Source organism: Chiloscyllium punctatum, chromosome 45 (assembly GCF_047496795.1).
Source record: "Chiloscyllium punctatum isolate Juve2018m chromosome 45, sChiPun1.3, whole genome shotgun sequence".
Lineage (NCBI taxonomy): Eukaryota > Metazoa > Chordata > Chondrichthyes > Orectolobiformes > Hemiscylliidae > Chiloscyllium > Chiloscyllium punctatum.
In genome coordinates this window covers 53,809,135-53,828,231 of record NC_092783.1, presented here as the reverse complement: position 1 = coordinate 53,828,231, position 19,097 = coordinate 53,809,135, and the positions used below count along the sequence as shown (strand labels likewise).

Below are 19,097 nucleotides of genomic sequence, written 5' to 3'. Positions count from 1 at the left end.
ATGATAGTTGATCTCAACTGAAGACGATTTTCCCAGAAGCAGTAAACGATGTCTCAGGTCATTTGGAAATGACAAGAGCTATACCGGGAGAGCTGGTGTTGGCATCATGACTTTGCTAGATTAGCATTTTATCCATTCAATGGATTACTGCTCAGAATGAAGGGATTAACCTGGAAGCTCAGAAGTGAAGTAAACATTTAATCAGCACTTACAGCAGGAATCCACAGCAGCCTAAAGAAGGGGGATTTTGCACTCTCGCATAATTTGTAGTTTGTCTTTCTCTCAAATTCACTTCAACCCCCACCCCCAGTTATGTTGTTAAAGAAAACAGACACTTCCTGTCCAGGACCACCAAGAATTAGGAATAGAATCTGTCCCGTGATTGAACACCTCTCAACAGGCCCATCTGCAATTGGATCACCAGGACTTCGGTCTCTCTCCTCTTCGCTTGCCCAGCATGTGATTTGTATCCACCACTTAGAAGGTAAGAGAAGGAGAAGTAGGCTACTCTGCCCCTCAAGCTTGCCCTGTCATTCTTCAAGGTTATGGCTGATCTGCCATAGTCCTTAAACTCCTCTTTCATGCCCGCTCTCGACTCTTTGTTATCTCAAAACTCTGTCCATAGTATCTGTTCAGCTTAGTTTCTAAAGGAAAAGTGTTAGATTACAGCTAGCCTATCCAAAGTCTCAGCCAGGTTGCCATAGTTAGATTGATAGAGATCACAATTACTTGGAGCTTTGAAATTACTGTTGGTTTCAAGGGGAATGTTTAGATGACACTCCGCTTATCTAAATGAGTTTATTGCCAATAGATTAAAAGTTTCATTGAAATAGTAAAGCAGCACGAGACAAATTTGTGATGCCCTGCAGTTTTCGCAAAAGAGACACATCACTATCTTTCAAGTGCAGTCAAGGATAGAAAATAAATCATTGAATTATAGATCACTTATGGTATAAAAAGAGGCCACTGGGTCTATTGTGTCTGCACTGAGCTGGCAAACCTAACCAGTGATGCTCATAGAGTCATTGAGTCATAGAGATGTACAGCATGGATATAGACTCTTCGGTCCAACTCTACTTGCTGACCAGACATCCCAACCTAATCCAGTCCCATTTGCCAGCACCCGGCCCATATCCCTCCAAATCCCTCCTATTCATATACCCATTCAGATGCCTTCTAAATGTTGCAATTGTACCAACCTCCACCACTTCCTCTGGCAGCTCATTCCATACATGTACCACCCTCTGAGTGAGAAAGTTGCCCCTTAGGTCTGTTTTACATCTTTACCCTCTCACCCTAAACCTATGCCCTCTAGTTCTGGACTCCCCTACCCAGGGAAAAGATTTTGTCTGTTTATCCTATCCATGTCCCTCATGATTTCATAAGGTCACCCCTCAGCCTCCAATGGTCCGGGAAAAACAGCCCCAGCCTGTTCAGCCTCTCCCGATAGCTCAAATCCTCCAACATTGGCAACATCCTTGTAAATCTTTTCTGAACCCTTTCAAGTTCCACAACATCCTTCCAATAGGAAGGAGACCAGAATTGCACGCAATATTCCATGCGTAAGCTGCCAGTTAAAAATAATACTCATATCTCCAAGCCATTTCTTGTGATAAGAATAATTTCATGTCTAAATAGGCATTGATTGTGAAATAATAGAAATGTAAGCACAGGGGAAGCCAGTTTACTCATTCTGCATGCTTTGGTAAACAGATTAAAGGGCAATGGAACCCAAACACAATCCACATGAGTTAGAATTTGTTACATTGTACATTCAGAACATGTACGCTGACATTGGGCATGAAGATAATAGAAATCTTTGGCCAAACAGAAGACTTCAGATGTAAGCAAATGCCTTTTGACATCAAAGAGGTTTGATTAACTTGAAGGAATTTTGATAAATCATAGATCCAATAAAAAATACACAGCAGAGTTTGCAAATGTAGTGCAGCATCTCCAATGAAGCAAGATAATCATAAAAAATCAAGACCTTTCCAGAAACCCCATACATTCCTCAATGCCATTACTTTCTAAAGTAGTTATTCAGATGCAGATCGTGGTATGCAAATATGGGATGAATAGGGCAATAAATGAGGAATGCTTTGACGTTTATAAGGGTAATATCTGGGACTGTGTAAATGGCACGTCCCATAATGATATCAGAGAGCACATGACTGGGTGACCTGGTGGGAGAATGACTCTTGTGCCAGCACTGAAAGACTTGGTCGTGTAGAGCTGTATATAGTTCCTTAATATATAATAAAGTGTTATTGTTGAGCACACCAATGATTCAGAAGGTACATTGAAACAACATACAACCTGAAAGGGCAAAGAAATTTTGGGATAGGATTGCAGTATTTCAAGTCTAGATATGCCGTCATGATGGGAGTTACCGACTGGCTATTTTAGTGCATTACAATAGTTTTTAATACATTTAAGTTAAAGTTAGATCTTTATAGGATGGTTTCTTAATTTTATTGTTATTTTTCATTGTTATATAATTTTTTTAAATGAATGAAATAAATTTCCATGTGGACAATGAAGTGAAATTAATTAGAAGAACACAGGATGCAGCACAGGAGGGGTTTACAGAAATGGGAGAGACAAGGCCATGGAGGGATTTGATAAGATCGATGAAAGTTTTAAAATCGGGTTGGGACTGGCACAGAAGCCAATGTTGGCGTGTGAGCATGGGGTTGCTGGATGAACGACATTTAAAATGTTATTATAGAAGCATCAGAGTTTTGGAGTTTTTTATATGCTACGGAAATATATCCAGCACTACATGTACAAGAGCTCATGTTTGTGGAAGGTCTCACTAATGTGCCCAAGGCACCCGAGCAATATTTTACTCCCAACATCTATCCCTCAGTGATACTTTTGTTCACTAAACTATATTACAAAGTGGTATTCTGACTATTAAGACTGTGAACTGACCAAAAACACCAAGTACACCAGCTATTGCTTCTGCAATAATACCTGTCTCCAAACTTATACCTTTCAAGTAGACTGCAGACTGTCAGAAACGCACAGTAAACCGTGTGCATTTAATCACTAACAAACCTTTTCCGATTTCATCTTTCATTGTCATTATATTTTAGTTCTGTTCCACAACTTGAACAACAAGAAATGGAATCTCACAATTGCGTGCCAAGGTTCATGAATCAGACTTTGGGAGAAGATTTGTAGCTCGGGTGCTCGTTGTTGTGGTTCTGTTCGCCGAGCTGGGAATTTGTCTTGCCAGAGACAGGCCACTATAAATGCCGGAGGAAACAGCACGGAAGCACTTCACAGGAGGCTCCCAAGCACTGAGGATGTCACCTAGACAGGGGATGAAACGTTTGCAAGACAAATTCCCAGCTCGGCAAACAGAACCACAACATTCGTGAATTAGCTTTCTTCACCAAAAAGAAGGGAAATATCCTATTATTGTTTCACTGAAATGGCCTGTATATGAGTAAGAATGTTTTCCATCTCAGTTTGGATAGGTGGTGAGGAGATCAGGTTTCCTTTAAAGAAACTTCCCTGCAGTTTGAAAATTGACTGCTGTGTTTACCCAGATTTCACCTACATTTCAAATAGTTAAATCAACGTGAAACAAGCTGGGATAATTGTTAAAGGAGGGGTGGAAATGTAGAGAGGTGAAGAAACTTCAGGAGAATATTCCAGAGGTTAGCGAGCAGACAGCCAATCCTTAAATTATAACTGGGGGTGTGCAGACTCCTTGGAGGAATGTAGGACCGAGGAAATTACAGACTCAAGGGATGCAGGGTATTGAAATGTGTGAAAAACACCAGCTATTCATGCAGCGCCAGAGAGGTTTACACGGAATATCAGCTACTTCTCCCCTTTGGTGAACAGAAAATGCTCCTCTGATCAGACCTACAATGCCCCCATAACAATCCAAATGTTGTTAGTAAAGTTTTGAAATTGGCACATGGAGCTTGTACTTGGATTCATAAGGGGCATCAATAAAAGAAGGGTAATCGAAGAGAAATTGCCCCATTGATCCAATCCTGACGTTATGCAGCTTCTGAATACCATCAACCACTTCCTTCTGCATGTGCCTTGCTCCCACACTTCGGTCCATCCTGCACATCCAAGCAGCCTCCTGCAACACAACAGCAGGAGTAGTGGTAGCCATTGGAATTCAGTGTCATCTCAGACATATAAGAGCTAGCTGTAGAATCAAACATCCTCTTTCTGTTCCCTAATAAAGTGCCTCTTAGCACCAACCTCAAAGAATGAGGAACATTTATTAAGAACATAGAACATTACAGTGCAATACAGGCCCTTCAGCCTTCGATGTAGCGCTGAACTGTGAAATCAATCTGAAGCCCATCTATCCTACACTATTCTATTTTCATCCATGTGTTTATCAATGACTATTTAAATGCCCTTACAGTTGGCGAGTCTACTACTGTTGCAGGTAGGGCATTCCACGTCCCTGCTTCTCTGAGTAAAGAAACTACCTCTGACATCTGTCCTCCCAGTCCTTTTTTTAAAGTCTATTTACAGACGTGAGCAAAGCTGACTAGACCTGCATTTATTGCCCATCACTAAATTCCCTTGAAAAGGTCATGAAGGTGAACTGAGTCCAGATCCTCGAATTCCCCTCCCTGACAACCTCCCTGGTCCAGCCAACAATGCCCACGTTCTGTGAGTAAATTTTAAAAAGCTGCCTTTTTGAACCACTGCAGTCCTTGAAGTGTGGAGACACCCACAATGCTGTTAAGAAGCAAGTTCCAGAATTTTGACCCAGTAAAATTGGAAAAATAGTTCCAGATCAGGATGGCTGGTGGCTTGGAAGGGATCTCCTTCTCAGGTACTTTTCCACTGCATTAATGATATCTTGCTCCTGGTGTTTCTGTCACCTGCAATGTTTTGCAATTGTCTTGAGAGATCCCCCCCTTCTGAATCAGTGTGACTCTCCTTTCCACATCTCTCAGCACACAGCCTGAGTCAACTTTCCCTTTTGAACAAAAGTTAAGTTTATAGTTTCTTGCTGTGGGAGGAGATCCAATTAACACCGAATAAATTCACATTGGACTCCAATAGTCAGCAAACTGAATAGATTTTGTCACATTCTTCAGGATTGAGAGCCAAAGGGCCAATGTCAAAACTACAGCACTTCAAGTTCCCTTAAACTCTTACACCCCATGTGTAATCTGTATATCTTTCCCACATTAACCCACATTTCCTCTTTTTGTGATTAACTGTTGCTTTTCCATGTTTCAGGTGCTGGAGAATCAGGCAAAAGCACCATTGTCAAACAAATGAAGTAAGTTTTGACTACTTCTGCTTTTCAGTTTTTTGTTTGAGAAGATACATTGCACTTCTGCAAGCCTGTTCATTGCAAAACTGCACTTCAATATTAAAATGACTCACAGGCATTCCAGTCTGGCATAAGCGTGTACCATTGATTTCTATTTGCTGCAGAGACAGCATTCCCATCCACACTACCAACACATTTACACTTGATTTGCAGTGAACTGTAAGTGCACATTTCCTCCCACATGTACAGAATTCAAATTACCAATTCACAGTTACACAGAGTCTCATACAGCTTCACTCTCAGTTAGATTTAACTATTCACTGTACAGAGATTTGAACTATCAGTTAAAAATGTTATTGAAACATAGAACATAGAAATGTAGGCACGATTGGGCCATTCAGTCCTCAAGCTTGCTCTATCGTTCTAGATCATGGCTGATCTATCTACATCAATGCCCTTTTCCTGTGTTATCACACATACTTTAATGCCATTAGTATTCAGAAATCTATCAACCTCTTGCTTGAATATGCCAAATTACTAAGATTCAACAGTTCTAGAGAATTCCAAAGATTCACTATAACAACCATAGAGTCACAGAGATGTACAGTACAGAAACAGACCCTTCAGTCCAACTCATCCATGCTGACCAGGTAAATTAATCTAGTCCCATTTGCCAGCATTTGGCCCATATCCCTCTAAACCCTTCCTATTCATATACCCACCCAGATGCCACTTAAATGTAACTATTATTCTCCTCATCTTCGCTTGATGGCTTGCCTTCATTCCATAGATGTTTCCAGTGGCCTTCCCAAAATGCATCAGGAGAAACATCCATTTTGGATCCACCTTTTAAGAATATTTAAAAGTTCAATGAATGCGCCATTCATTCTTTGAAGCTGTAGAGAATATAAGTAAGAATACACACAAACATCTCTGTACATAAAAATCATTTCAGTCCAAGATATATCCTGATACAAATATAGATAGATAGATATGGCAACGGTAGGATAAAAGTACATTTAATAATTGCTTTGCAGTGAAAATTATTAATGGAATATCTCTGTTCATGAGAGTTTCAACTTTGCTTGCAGATGAATAACTGCGTTGTCAAATTAATGTGAAATGTTTAGACTTAGGCCTTAGGATTTCAGGGAGGTGGTGATGTATTGATAAAATCATTGGACTAGTAATCCAGTGAGCTAGGCTCTTGGGACACAGATGCAAAAACCACCAAGGCAACCGGTGGGGTTTAAATTCAGTCAATAAATCAGGAAGATAAAGCTAGTCTCAGTAGTGATGCCATGAAGTTAACATAGATTGTCATGAAAAACCTACCTGCTCCACTAGTGTTCTTTGGGTAAGCATATGTGCCATTCTCACCTGGTCTGCCCTACATGTGACTCCAGATCAACAGCAATGTAGTTTAATTTTAACTGCCCTCTGAAATGGCCTGCAAGGTCATTCAGTTCAGGGGCAATTAGGAATGAGAGACAAATGGAAAACCAAAGAAAATAATTTGTATAACTTCTTTATTTCCTGGGTCTGTGGATCAATCATCTTTGAACTAAAATACCATTAGAATTATTTTTAGAATTTGAATTATGTTTTATTGTCACGTGTACTCAAGTAAAAGAGTACAGGAGGTCAGTAAAAAGTTTGCAATGTGGCCATTCACGGCATTATCTGAGATACAAGGAATCTAGCTACAAAATCTTAGGTAAAGCATAGAAAAACAAGGAAATAAATTAAAAGTTCAACATTACAGTTTTTGCCAGTATAAAGTAGTAAATACAAAATAAAGTTAAGAGTTCTAAACTACAATCCTTCTTTAGCCAAGGCTATCTTTACAGAAAAAAAATAAAAGAAACACAATTCAGTTCGATATAGAGAATGAAGCAAATTTCTCAAATAAAAGCAAAATGCTTTAATGCTTTATATCTGAAACAAATGCAGAGAGTGCTGGAGAAACTCAGCAGGTCTGGTAGCAGAAACCCAACAGTGGAGAGAGGAACAGAGCTAATGCTTCGAGTCCAATACCCAACATAACCATGATGGTTATATTCAAAAGCTGGTTTGATAGATTTCTGAAAACCAAGGACATTGAGGGACCTAGGTTGAGGTGGGAGATCAGTCATTGAATGGTGGAGCATGCTCGAAGGCCTAATTATTATGTTCTTAGGTGCTGTATAAGGGGAGAAAGAATGCAGGCTGCAAGAAGGCAGATTGTGAAATCAACATAGATTATGATGCAGGGTCTCCGTTCCAAAGGAAGTATCATAGTTCCAAAACATATTGTCTGTGGAGAAGCATTGGCTATATTGATGAGAATTCACATAGACAGAACCATTGATCAATCAGAGCTCATTAGAACATAAGCTTAGCACGAGGAGCTCAAAACAGGAAGCTGAAACAACCATACCTTTGCTCAATAAATTCACAGAGCATATTGGCTTTTCTTGTAGAATCATTCATCAGGATGGTTATACTAAGGAAGAATGTTTAGCTTTTATTTCCATCATCAATGGCAACATTCTGCAGTCTATCCTGGCTATCATTCGTGCCATGTCCACCATTGGAATCGATTATGGGGACTCTGCAAATGCGGTGAGTATATATTCTCATTCAAATATTTTATAGAGAAGAACCTTGAAGACTACAGTGCCCTAAGTAATGTTCTAATGTAAGTGGGCAAGAATTGTCCAATATATTTAACATCATATCGCATTTTTACAAAATTTACAGAAGGCATGATGTAGCTTTATATAAATACAGGCCTTTATGATGCACATGAACGTTGAACATTGTGGTCATGATGTTTCTGCTTTTGGACCACATCTGAAAGCCAGAGAGGTTGAGGGTGGAGACAACTATCACCTCCCTCCCCCACCCCTAGCTTCCCTTTCTCAGGGAACCCACTGGACTAAACCAGACAGCAGGCTGGTTATTAGGTTTTTTGCTAGAATTATGAAGCTGGAATGAGAAGTCACATCCTGTCTGGAACTGCTGACCAATCATAGTTTGACACATCCAGACTTCAGCACATTGAGACCATGTCTGCAACTGGGACATGACCCCCTGGAGCCTCAGATGGGGGACCAGAGATGTGAAAGCTTGGTTTGGGAGTAGTTTTGGGTTTCAAGTTAAGGTTGGTGTAGGCGTCCAAAGCAAGGGTGTACGGATGGCTCTCCAACCTCCTCTAGACAGTGTTGCTGTTTTTTTCTTTAATTCACTTTAATCGCATTTATTACCCGGGAACTGAAAGGCTTACCAGGCCACTTCAGAGGGCATTTAAGAGTCAAATACATTGTTGTAGTTGTGGAATCACATGTAGGTTAGACCAGGTAAACTCAGCAGAATAGGACATTAGTTAGATTGGTTTTTACGGCAATCAGCAGTGGTCTGCATTAAGCTAGTGTTTAATTCCAGACTTTTATTAAATACAAATTTCACCATCTAGCAGGGTGGGATCTGATCTTACATTCCTAGTGCATTAGTCTGAGATTCTGGTTATTAGTCCAGTGACATTACTACAATGCTAACTACTTCTCTTAAATTGGTACAAATTGAGGGACTCCCTAACTATAAACAGATAGCCTACCCACACATGTTTCTCATTTAGTTCTTCCTCACCCTGCCTGGACCTGAACTAAATGCAGTGCAAGTCTGATGAGGCCCTAAATAGTCATTAACCTGTGCCAGGGTGTTTTAGCCAACTATGGGCCTTTCCATCCAGACATTAATTGCTAAGGTGATGGGAAAAGGGTGGGTATCCCACTTATCGTATTTCCCATTATTTTCCCAGTGCTTTTCAGGAAGGGAAAAATCCCAGTCTGTGTGTTCGTGCCTCAACTCTCACAGTCAGAAAGTACACTGCTCTGATTTCCCCAGTCACTCTTTTCGGCATTGTGTGGAAGAAAATGCACATTCTGGCTCTACCTTTCCAATCTGTTTCTGAATATCTTAGCACTGGACAGGATACACTTAAATTTCATGCAGGTGCTAGCTTTGGAATGTTACCACAGCACTTAAGCTTAATGTCTGACTGGATAATGCTGAACGTGGTCCAAATACACACAATCCTAATAGATCAATAGTGACAATTAGCATGCAACCACTTTCTTATAATGTTGACACATATTGAATTTGTAACTCTTTCTGAAGCCGGTACAGACACGATGGGCTGAATGTAGACTGTAAAGTTCTATGATTCTATTCCACATTCATATTGACTAGTCCTAGTTATAAGAAACTCCAAAGAATTAAGAAACACTGCACACAATGGAACTGAGCACAGACCCCAAAGGGCATGTCTTCAATTTGAGGGTTCAAATAAGATTGAGGATTCTTAGCAACTACAGTGCTGGAAAAGCCTCTGGCTATATTTTCTCTCAAGTAGTCAGTGGTGAATTCCTCTGTTCGCAAGGGCCAGTTTAGACAGTGAAGTGGCCTGTGTTTTGTTTGCGTAACTAAAAGGCATGTTAATGACTTCAGGTTGGAAAGGACCATCTTACAATAAATGATACTTCTGGATATCAACAGCGTTGGGAATGATACATTTTTGTTTTGAATGAACCTGTTTAGAGATGTAATTACACATTTCTGGAGCAGCATGGACTTGAACCCCGGTCTCCTGGCTCAGAGATAGGGACATTACCACTGAGACTCTTGAGCTGGGAATGGTCATTTACGTTCTCCAATTTTCTAACTCATGATGTTGTTCTCGTTTTTGTTGGCAGGAAGCTGGGAGGCAGCTTTTTAATCTTGTGGATTCTGTTGAAGAGGGAACCATGCCGAAGGAACTGGTGGATGTTATAAAGAAGTTGTGGACAGACTCTGGAGTGCAGGCCTGTTTCGAGAGGGCAGCTGAGTATCAGCTCAATGACTCGGCCTCCTAGTATGTCCCAACACAATGGCAAATGTTTTCTTTTTCTTACATTGTAACAGGAATTTACTCAGAATGGATAACTGTGAATTCATCAGGAAGCAATTGGCGATGCCTTACCCTTCCGTTCTTACTGGAACAGCTAATGGCCCAGTACCTCAGCTGTACACAACTCAAAATTGGCTTTTGCTTTTCCATGACAAGTAGTAACAGACATAGAGAGGCTGTTTCCTGTTATGGGAGAATGTAGAACTAAGGGTTACTGTTTAAACATCAGGGCCACATATTGAAAACAAAGGTTATGTAGTTTCTTTCTCCATCAGAGGGAACTAAACTTCGAAACTATTTGTGCAAAGGGAGTGGAAGGAGAGTATTTGAATATTTTTAAAGTCAGAGGTGGATAGGTTCTTAGACTCATAGAGTCATAGAGATGTACAGCACGAAAACAGACCCTTTGGTCCAACTCGTCCATGCCGACCAGATATCCTAACCTAATCTAGTCGCATTTGCCAGCACTTGGCTCAAATTCCTTTAAACCCTTCTTATTCATATACCCATCCAGATGCCTTATAAATGCTGTAATTATACCACGTGCCAATTGGCATAGGGACAAGAAAATTAGGCAAGTAAACACGTGGCTAAGGGATTGGTGTGGGAAAGAGGGATTCCACTTCATGGGGCACTGGCATCAGTTTTGGAACAGGGGGGATCTGTACCGTTGGGACGGTCTCCACCTGAACCGATCAGGTACCAATGTTCTGGCGAAGAGGATAAATAGGGTGGTCAGTAGGACTTTAAACTTCTGAGTTGGGGGGAAGGGAAAGTGAAAGCAACAGGGAGTATGGAGGTAAATGGAAAGATAAGCAGCAGGATAGCATGTTTCCAGGCGGATTTAAAATTGAGGCAGACTGAGAATGCAGAAAAAAGCAAGGATAACTTAGGACATATGACTTACAACATCTCTAATAAGGAAGTTAGCATTAAGGCACTTTACCTGAATGCTCGTAGCATTCATAACAAAGCCGATGAATTAATGGCACAGATAATAGTGAATGATTATGATGTAGTAGGCATCACAGAGACTTGGTTACAGGGGGGTCAGGACTGGCAGTTAAACCTCCATGGTTTTTCGACTTATCGAAAAGACAGAGAGGTGGGCAGAGGGGGTGGAGTTGCCTTGTTAGTTAAGAACAAAATTAAATCTATGGTATTGAATGACATAGCGTCGGATGATGTGGAGTCTGTGTGGGTGGAATTGAGGAACCACAAAGGCAAAAAAACCATAATTGGAGTTGTGTACAGACCTCCTAACAGTGGTCAGGACCAGGGACGCAACATGTACCGGGAAATAGAGAAGGCATGTCAGAAAGGCAAGGTTACATTGATCATGGGTGACTTCAATATGCAGGTGGACTGGGTAAATAATGTTGCTAGTGGATCTAAAGAAAGGGAATTCATGGAATGCTTACAGGATGGCTTTTTGGAACAGCTAGTCATGGAGCCCACAAGAGAGCAGGCTATTCTGGACCTAGTGCTTTGCAATGAACCAGACTCTATAAAAGATCTTAAAGTAAGGGAACCCTTAGGAAGTAGCGACCATAATATGGTAGAGTTCAGTCTGGAGTTTGAAAGGGAGAAGGCGAAATCTGATGTAATGGTGTTACAGTTGAATAAAGGTAATTATGAGGGCATGAGAGAGGAACTGACTAAAATAGACTGGAAGCAGAGGCTAACCGGGAAGACACTAGAGCAAAAATGGCAGGAGTTTGTAGGTATAATTGAGGACACTGTACAGAGGTTCATTCCCAAGAAAAGAAAGATTAACCGGGGAGGGATTAGACAACCTTGGCTGACAAAGGAAGTCAGGAAATGTGTTAAAGAAAAAGAGAGATCCTATAAAGTGGCTAAGAACAGAGGATAACAAAGAGTGTAATAAGAAATGAGAGGATCGAATATGAAGGTAGGCTAGCCAGTAATATTAGAAATAATAGTAAAAGTTTCTTTCAGTACATAAGAAACAAACGACAGGCAAAAGTAGACATTGGGCCACTTCAAACTGATGCAGGGAGCCTAGTGATGGGAGATAAGGAAATAGCAGGAGAACTTAACAAGTACTTTGCGTCAGTTTTCACAGTGGAAGACAGGAGTAATATCCCAAAAATTAAAGGGTGTCACGGGGCTGAGTTGAGTATGGTTGCCATTACGAAAGAGATAGTGCTAGAAAAGTTAAAAAGTCTTAAAATTGATAAATCTCCTGGCCCCGATGGGATACACCCTAGAGTTCTGAGAGAGGTTGCTGAGGAAATAGCAGAGGCATTGGTTGAGATCTTTCAAGAGTCACTGGAGTCAGGAAAGGTCCCGGACGATTGGAAGATGGCTGTAGTAACCCCCTTGTTCAAGAAAGGATCAAGGCAAAAGATGGAAAATTATAGGCCAATCAGCTTAACCTCGGTTGTTGGTAAAATTCTAGAATCCATCATTAAGGATGAGGTTTCTAAATTCTTGGAAGAGCAGAGTCTGATTAGAACAAGTCAACATGGATTTAGTAAAGGGAGGTCATGCCTGACAAACCTGTTGGAATTTTTTGAAGAGGTAACAAGTAGGTTAGACCAGGGGAACCCAGTGGATGTGGTCTATCTGGACTTTCAAAAGGCCTTTGATAAGGTGCCACACGGGAGACTGCTGAGCAAGGTGAGGGCCCATGGTGTTCGAGGTGAGCTGCTGGGATGGATTGAGGATTGGCTATCTAACAGAAGGCAGAGAGTTGGGATAAAAGGTTCTTTTTCAGAATGGCAGCCGGTGACGAGCGGTGTCCCGCAGGGTTCGGTGCTGGGGCCACAGCTGTTCGCATTATATATTAATGATTTGGATGAGGGAACCGGGGGCATTCTAGCGAAGTTTGCCGATGATACAAAGTTAGGTAGACAGGCAGGTAGTACTGAGGAAGTGGGGAGGCTACAGAAGGATCTAGACAGGTTGGGAGAGTGGTCCAGGAAATGGCTGATGGAATTTAACGTGAGCAAGTGCGAGGTCTTGCACTTTGGCAAAAAGAATATAGGAATGGACTACTTTCTAAATGGTGAGAAACTTAATAAAGCCAAAGCACAAAGGGATCTGGGAGTGCTAGTCGAGGATTCTCTAAAGGTAAACATGCAGGTTGAGTCTGTGATTAAGAAAGCGAATGCAATGTTGTCTCTTATCTCAAGAGGGTTGGAATATAAAAGCAGAGATGTACTACTAAGACTTTATAAAGCTCTGGTTAGGCCCCATTTGGAGTACTGTGTCCAGTTTTGGTCCCCACACCTCAGGAAGGACATACTGGCACTGGAACGTGTCCAGCGGAGATTCACACGGATGATCCCTGGAATGACAGGTCTAGCATATGAGGAACGGCTGAGGATACTGGGATTGTATTCGTTGGAGTTTAGAAGATTAAGGGGAGATCTAATAGAGACGTACAAAATAATACATGGCTTTGAAAAGGTGGATGCTAGAAAATTGTTTCTGTTAGGCGAGGAGACTAGGACCCGTGGACACAGCCTTAGAATTAGAGGGGGTCATTTCAGAACGGAAATGCGGAGACATTTCTTCAGCCAGAGAGTGGTGGGCCTGTGGAATTCATTGCCACGGAATGCAGTGGAAGCCGGGACGCTAAATGTCTTCAAGGCCGAGATTGATAGGTTCTTGTTGTCTAGAGGAATTAAGGGCTACGGGGAGAACGCTGGCAAGTGGAGCTGAAATGCGCATCAGCCATGATTGAATGGCGGAGTGGACTCGATGGGCCGAATGGCCTTACTTCCACTCCTATGTCTTATGGTCTTATGGTCATGTCCACCACTTCCTCTGGCAGCTCATTCAATACATGCACTACCCTCTGCTTAAAAAAGTTGCCCCTTAGGTCCCTTTTATATCTTTCACCTCTCACCTAAACCTATGCCTTCTAGTTCTGGACCTTGTTTTCTTATCCCCTCATGATTTTATAAACCTCTATAACGTCACTCCTTAGCCTCCAATGCTCCAGGGAAAACAGCCCCAGCTTATTCCTATAGCTCAAACCCTCCAACTCTGACAACAATCTTGTAAACCTTTTCTGAACTATTTCAAGGAAGGAAACCAGAATTGCATGCAATATTCCAAAAGCAGCAAAATCAATGTCCTGTACAGCTGCAACATGACCTCCCAACTCCAAGGTCTCTTTGTTCAGCAACACTCCCTAGGACCTTACCATTAAGTGTATAAGTCCTGCTCTGGTTTGCTTTTCCAAAATGCAGCATCTCACATCTATCTAAATTAAACTCCATCTGCCACTCCTCAGCCCATTGGCCCATCTGATCAAGATCTCATTGTAATCTGAGGTAACCTTCTTTGCTGTCCACTACATCTCCAATTTTAGTATCATCTGCAAACTTACTAATAATACTTCCTATGTTCATATCCAAAGAATTTATATAAATGATGAAAAGCAGTGGACCCAGCACAAATCCTTGTGACACTCCACTGGTCACAGGCCTCCAGTCTGAAAAGCAACCCTCCACCACCACCTCTGTCTTCTACCTTTTAGCCAGTTCTGTATCCATATGGATAGTTGTCCCTGTATCCCTTGAGATCTAACCTTGCTATCCAATCTCCCATGTGGAGCCGTTTTGTACACCTTACTGAAGTCCATATAGATCACGTCTACCTTGCTGCCCTCATCAATCCTCTTGGTTACTTCTTCGAAAAACTGAATCAAATTCCTGAGACATGTTTCACCAAGCACAAAGCCATTGTGACTATCCATAATCAGTCCTTGCCTTTCCAAATACATGTAAATCCTGTCCCTCAGGATTCCCTCCAACAACTTGCCCACCACCAATGTCGGTCTATAGTTCCCTGGCTTTTCCTTGCCACCTTTCTTAAATAGAGGTACCACGTTAGCCAACCTCCAGTCTTCCTGCACTTCACCTGTGACTATCGATGATACAAATATCTCAGCAAGGGACCCAGCAGTCCTCTTGCCTAACTTCCCACAGAGTTCTTGTTAAGCAAGATACTTGAATTGGACTGGCCAGGTGAAATCACTGCACAGAGACCAATATCCCATCACCAAATTGCTGTTTATTTACACATGGACTGTGACCAGCTAGCTCAGAGTCAGTCCCGAGAGTGAGGAGAATCCTGTTTATATCTGTCAGCCAAGGGTCCATGATTGGCCCAAGTTAACAGCCCCAGTCAGGGAACTAATACTCACTGAGATCCATCTGGCTAACTTCATTTCAATCACTACACCAGGAATGTGGATTTGAGGTTAGAATCAGATCAGCGTAGTCTTACAGAATGTTGGAGTAGGCTTCCAGCACCACTAATCCAGAACCTGAAGAAGGGCTTTTGCCCGAAACGTCGATTTCGAAGCTCCTTGGATGCTGCCTGAACTGCTGTGCTCTTCCAACACCACTAATCCAGAATCTGGTTTCCAGCATCTGCAGTCATTGTTTTTACCTTGAGGGGCTGAATGGCCTACCCCTTGTTTGTGAGGACTCTCACATTGTACGTTTTATCTGATTGTGCAAGAGGTAGAGCTCAGCCTTATAAACAAACTCAATTGCTTGGGAAGGCATAGCTGATCCCAACTTTGGGAGGTACATTGGATTTGCCAGGATAGTATGGAATAAGTTGAATCCAACCTGACTGAACCATTTTGATTAGCCACATTACACTTAGCATTTCTAAATCTATATTTGAGACATAAATGTAAAGCATTTCAGATGTCTGAAGGACAACAGAATGTATTCATTCATCATTTCATAAAGAGAGTCATAGAGTCATAGAGATGTACAGCATGGAAACAGACTCTTCGGTCCAACTCGTCCAACCCGACCAGATATCCCAACCCAGTCTAGTCCCGCCTGCCAGCACCCAGCCCATATCCCTCCAAACCCTTCCTATTCATATACCCATCCAAATGCCTCTTAAGTGTTGCAATTCTACCAGCCTCCACCACATCCTCTGGCAGCTCATTCCAAACACGTAGCACCCTCTACGTGAAAAACTTGCCCCTTAGGTCTCTTTTATATCTTTCCACTCTCACCCTAAACCTATGCCCTCGAGTCCTGGACTCCCAACCCCAGGGAAAAGACTTTGCCTATTTATCCTATCCATGCCCCTCAAAATTTTGTAAACCTCTATAAGGTCACCCCTCAGCCTCCGATGTTCCAGGGAAAACAGGCCCATCCTGTTCAGCCTCCCCTGTAGCTCAGATCCTCCAACCCTGGCAACATCCTTGTAAATCTTTTCTGAACCCTTTCAAGTTTCACAACATCTTTCCGATAGGAAGGAGACCAGAATTGCATGCAATACTCCAACAGTGGCCTAACCAGTGTCTTGTACAGCCACAACATGACCTCCCAATTCCTGTACTCAATACTCTGACCAATAAAGGAAAGCATACCAAACACCTTCTTCACTATCCTATCTACCTGCGACTCTACTTTCAAGGAGCTATGAACCTGCACTCCAAGGTCTCTTTGTTCAGCAACATTCCCTAGGACCTTACCATTAAGTGTATAAGTCCTGCTAAGATTTGCTTTCCCAAAATGCAGCACCTCGCATTTATCTGAATTAAACTCCATCTGCCACTTCTTAGCCTATTGGCCCATCTGGTCAAGATCCTGTTGTAATCTGAGGTAACCTTCTTCGCTGTCCACTACACCTTAGATTTTGGTGTCACCTGCAAACTTACTAACCGTACCTCTTATGCTCGCATCCAAATCATTTATGTAAATGACAAAAAGTAGAGGGCCCAGCACCGATCCTTGTGGCACTCCACTGGTCACAGGCCTCCAGTCTGAAAAACAACCCTCCACCACCACCCTCTGTCTTCTATCTTTCAGCCAGTTCTGTATCCAAATGGCTGGTTCTCCCTGTATTCCATGAGATCTAACCTTGCTAATCAGTCTCCCATGGGGAACCTTGTCCAACGCCTTACTGAAGTCCATATAGATCACATCTACCTCTCTGCCCTCATCAATCTTGTTTGTTACTTCTTCAAAAAACTCGATCAAGTTTGTGAGACATGCTTTCCCACGCACAAAACAATGTTGACTATCCCGAATCAGTCCTTGCCTTTCCAAATACGTGTACATCCTGTCCCTCAGAATTCCCTCCAACAACTTGCCCACCACCGAGGTCAGGCTCACCGGTTTATAGTTCCCTGGTTTGTCCTTACCACCCTTCTTAAACAGTGGCACCACGTTTTCAAACCTCCAGTCTTCCGGCACCTCACCTGTGACTATCGATGATACAAATATCTCAGCAAGAGGCCCAGCAATCACTTCTCTAGCTTCCCACAGAGTTCTCAGGTGCATCTGATCAGGTCCTGGGGATTTATCCACCTTTAACCATTTCAAGACATCCAGCACTTTCTCCTCTGTAATCTGGACATTTTGCAAGATGTCACCATCTATTTCCCTACAGTCTATATCTTCCATCTCCTTTTCCACAATAAATACTGATGCAAAATATTCATTTAGTATCTCCCCCATTTTCTGTGGATCCACACAAAGGCTGCCTTGCTGATCTTTGAGGGGCCCTATTCTCTCCCTAGTTACCCTTTTTGTCCTTAATATATTTGTAAAAACCCTTTGGATTCTCCTTAATTCTATTTGCCAAAGCTATCTCATGTCCCCTTTTTGCCCTCCTGATTTCCCTTTTAAGTATAATCCTACTTCCTTTATACTCTTCTAAGGATTCACTCGATCTATCCTGTCTGTACCTGACATATGCTTCCTTCTTTTTCTTAACCAAACCCTCAATTTCTTTAGTCATCCAGCATTCCCTATACCTACCAGCCTTCCCTTTCACCCTAACAGGAATGTACTCTCTCTGGATTCTTGTTATCTCATTTCTGAAGGCTTCCCATTTCCCAGCCGTCCCTTTACCTGCGAACATCTGCCTCCAATCAGCTTTTGAAAGTCGATTGGCATTGTTTTGGAAATTCTTTTCAGACTAAGTTTTTTATTCTATAGTGGCAGGATCAGGTCACTGATCATAATGACTTTTGATAGTAGCACAGCTGAATGTGTGAAGTACAACACCTCTCCTAATAGTGGTTAGCTGTAATGCGCACTTAGGCGTTGCTTACTTTAGCAAGTGAACCCAAATGCATAGCACCCAAGGGACGATGTTGTAAGTACATAAGGTTTAATTGAGCATGAGTTGTGCAAACATCATTTCATAGTCGGAACCCATGTGGTTTCCTTTTTACACTGTAACGGTATTGAGGATGTTCTCACGTCAGAGTAGGAAATAGACTGCCAGTTAGTGTTATTGTACTCAATGTGACTTTTTCTTGTGAATTTAACCTTTTCTCTCAAATTTATGTCTTAAAGTTATAAGATCTTTGCTTAAGTGGAATGATTCCCTTTGTTTTTAGCACCTGTTATTACGTTTAACTGTGGAATCATAAGTTTTTATTGCTCGCTCATGAGATGTGGACATCACTGGTTAAGCTTCAATTATTGCCCAGCTCTAATTGCCTTTGAGAAGTTTGATGAATACATTTATTTCGTGATCTGGAAAATGACATTCAGCACAAAAGCACCAGGCCCTTTTTCATTAAAGAGTGGTATTAGCCACCTCCTTCAGTCTTTCAATCCCTTCTGATTCTTCAATATATCTGATTATTCATGAACATAATTAAAACTATCTCCTTCAATTGCCTTCCTGGAAACTGAATTTGCAACTACTTTCTTCTTTGAAAACATTCTTTTTGACTGCTGTGTCTAATTCGTACTTTTTTATTTTAACATACGTCACATGGTTTTGGAAACCTTCAACATAGTTACAAATGTAGATTAATTTTGTCAATATTCTTCTTAACTTTAAAAACATTTTTGTTTTTACATTGAAGTATCCTCCTGATCTTGGTTCAACTAATCATGCTCTCCCCTATATGTAATATCT

The 19,097-nt window shown here is 41.7% G+C and overlaps 1 protein-coding gene across 1 annotated transcript in view; it reads left to right on the top strand.

Annotated features, from left to right (window-relative positions):
• Positions 1–19,097, top strand: part of LOC140467437 (guanine nucleotide-binding protein G(t) subunit alpha-2) — a 66,518-nt gene that overhangs the window by 25,737 nt on the left and 21,684 nt on the right. Inside the window, exons 2-4 of the mRNA XM_072563789.1 lie at positions 5,239–5,281; positions 7,738–7,879; positions 10,012–10,169. Of these exons, the coding sequence (XP_072419890.1) occupies positions 5,239–5,281; positions 7,738–7,879; positions 10,012–10,169 (343 nt within the window). The remainder of the gene's footprint in view (positions 1–5,238; positions 5,282–7,737; positions 7,880–10,011; positions 10,170–19,097) is intronic.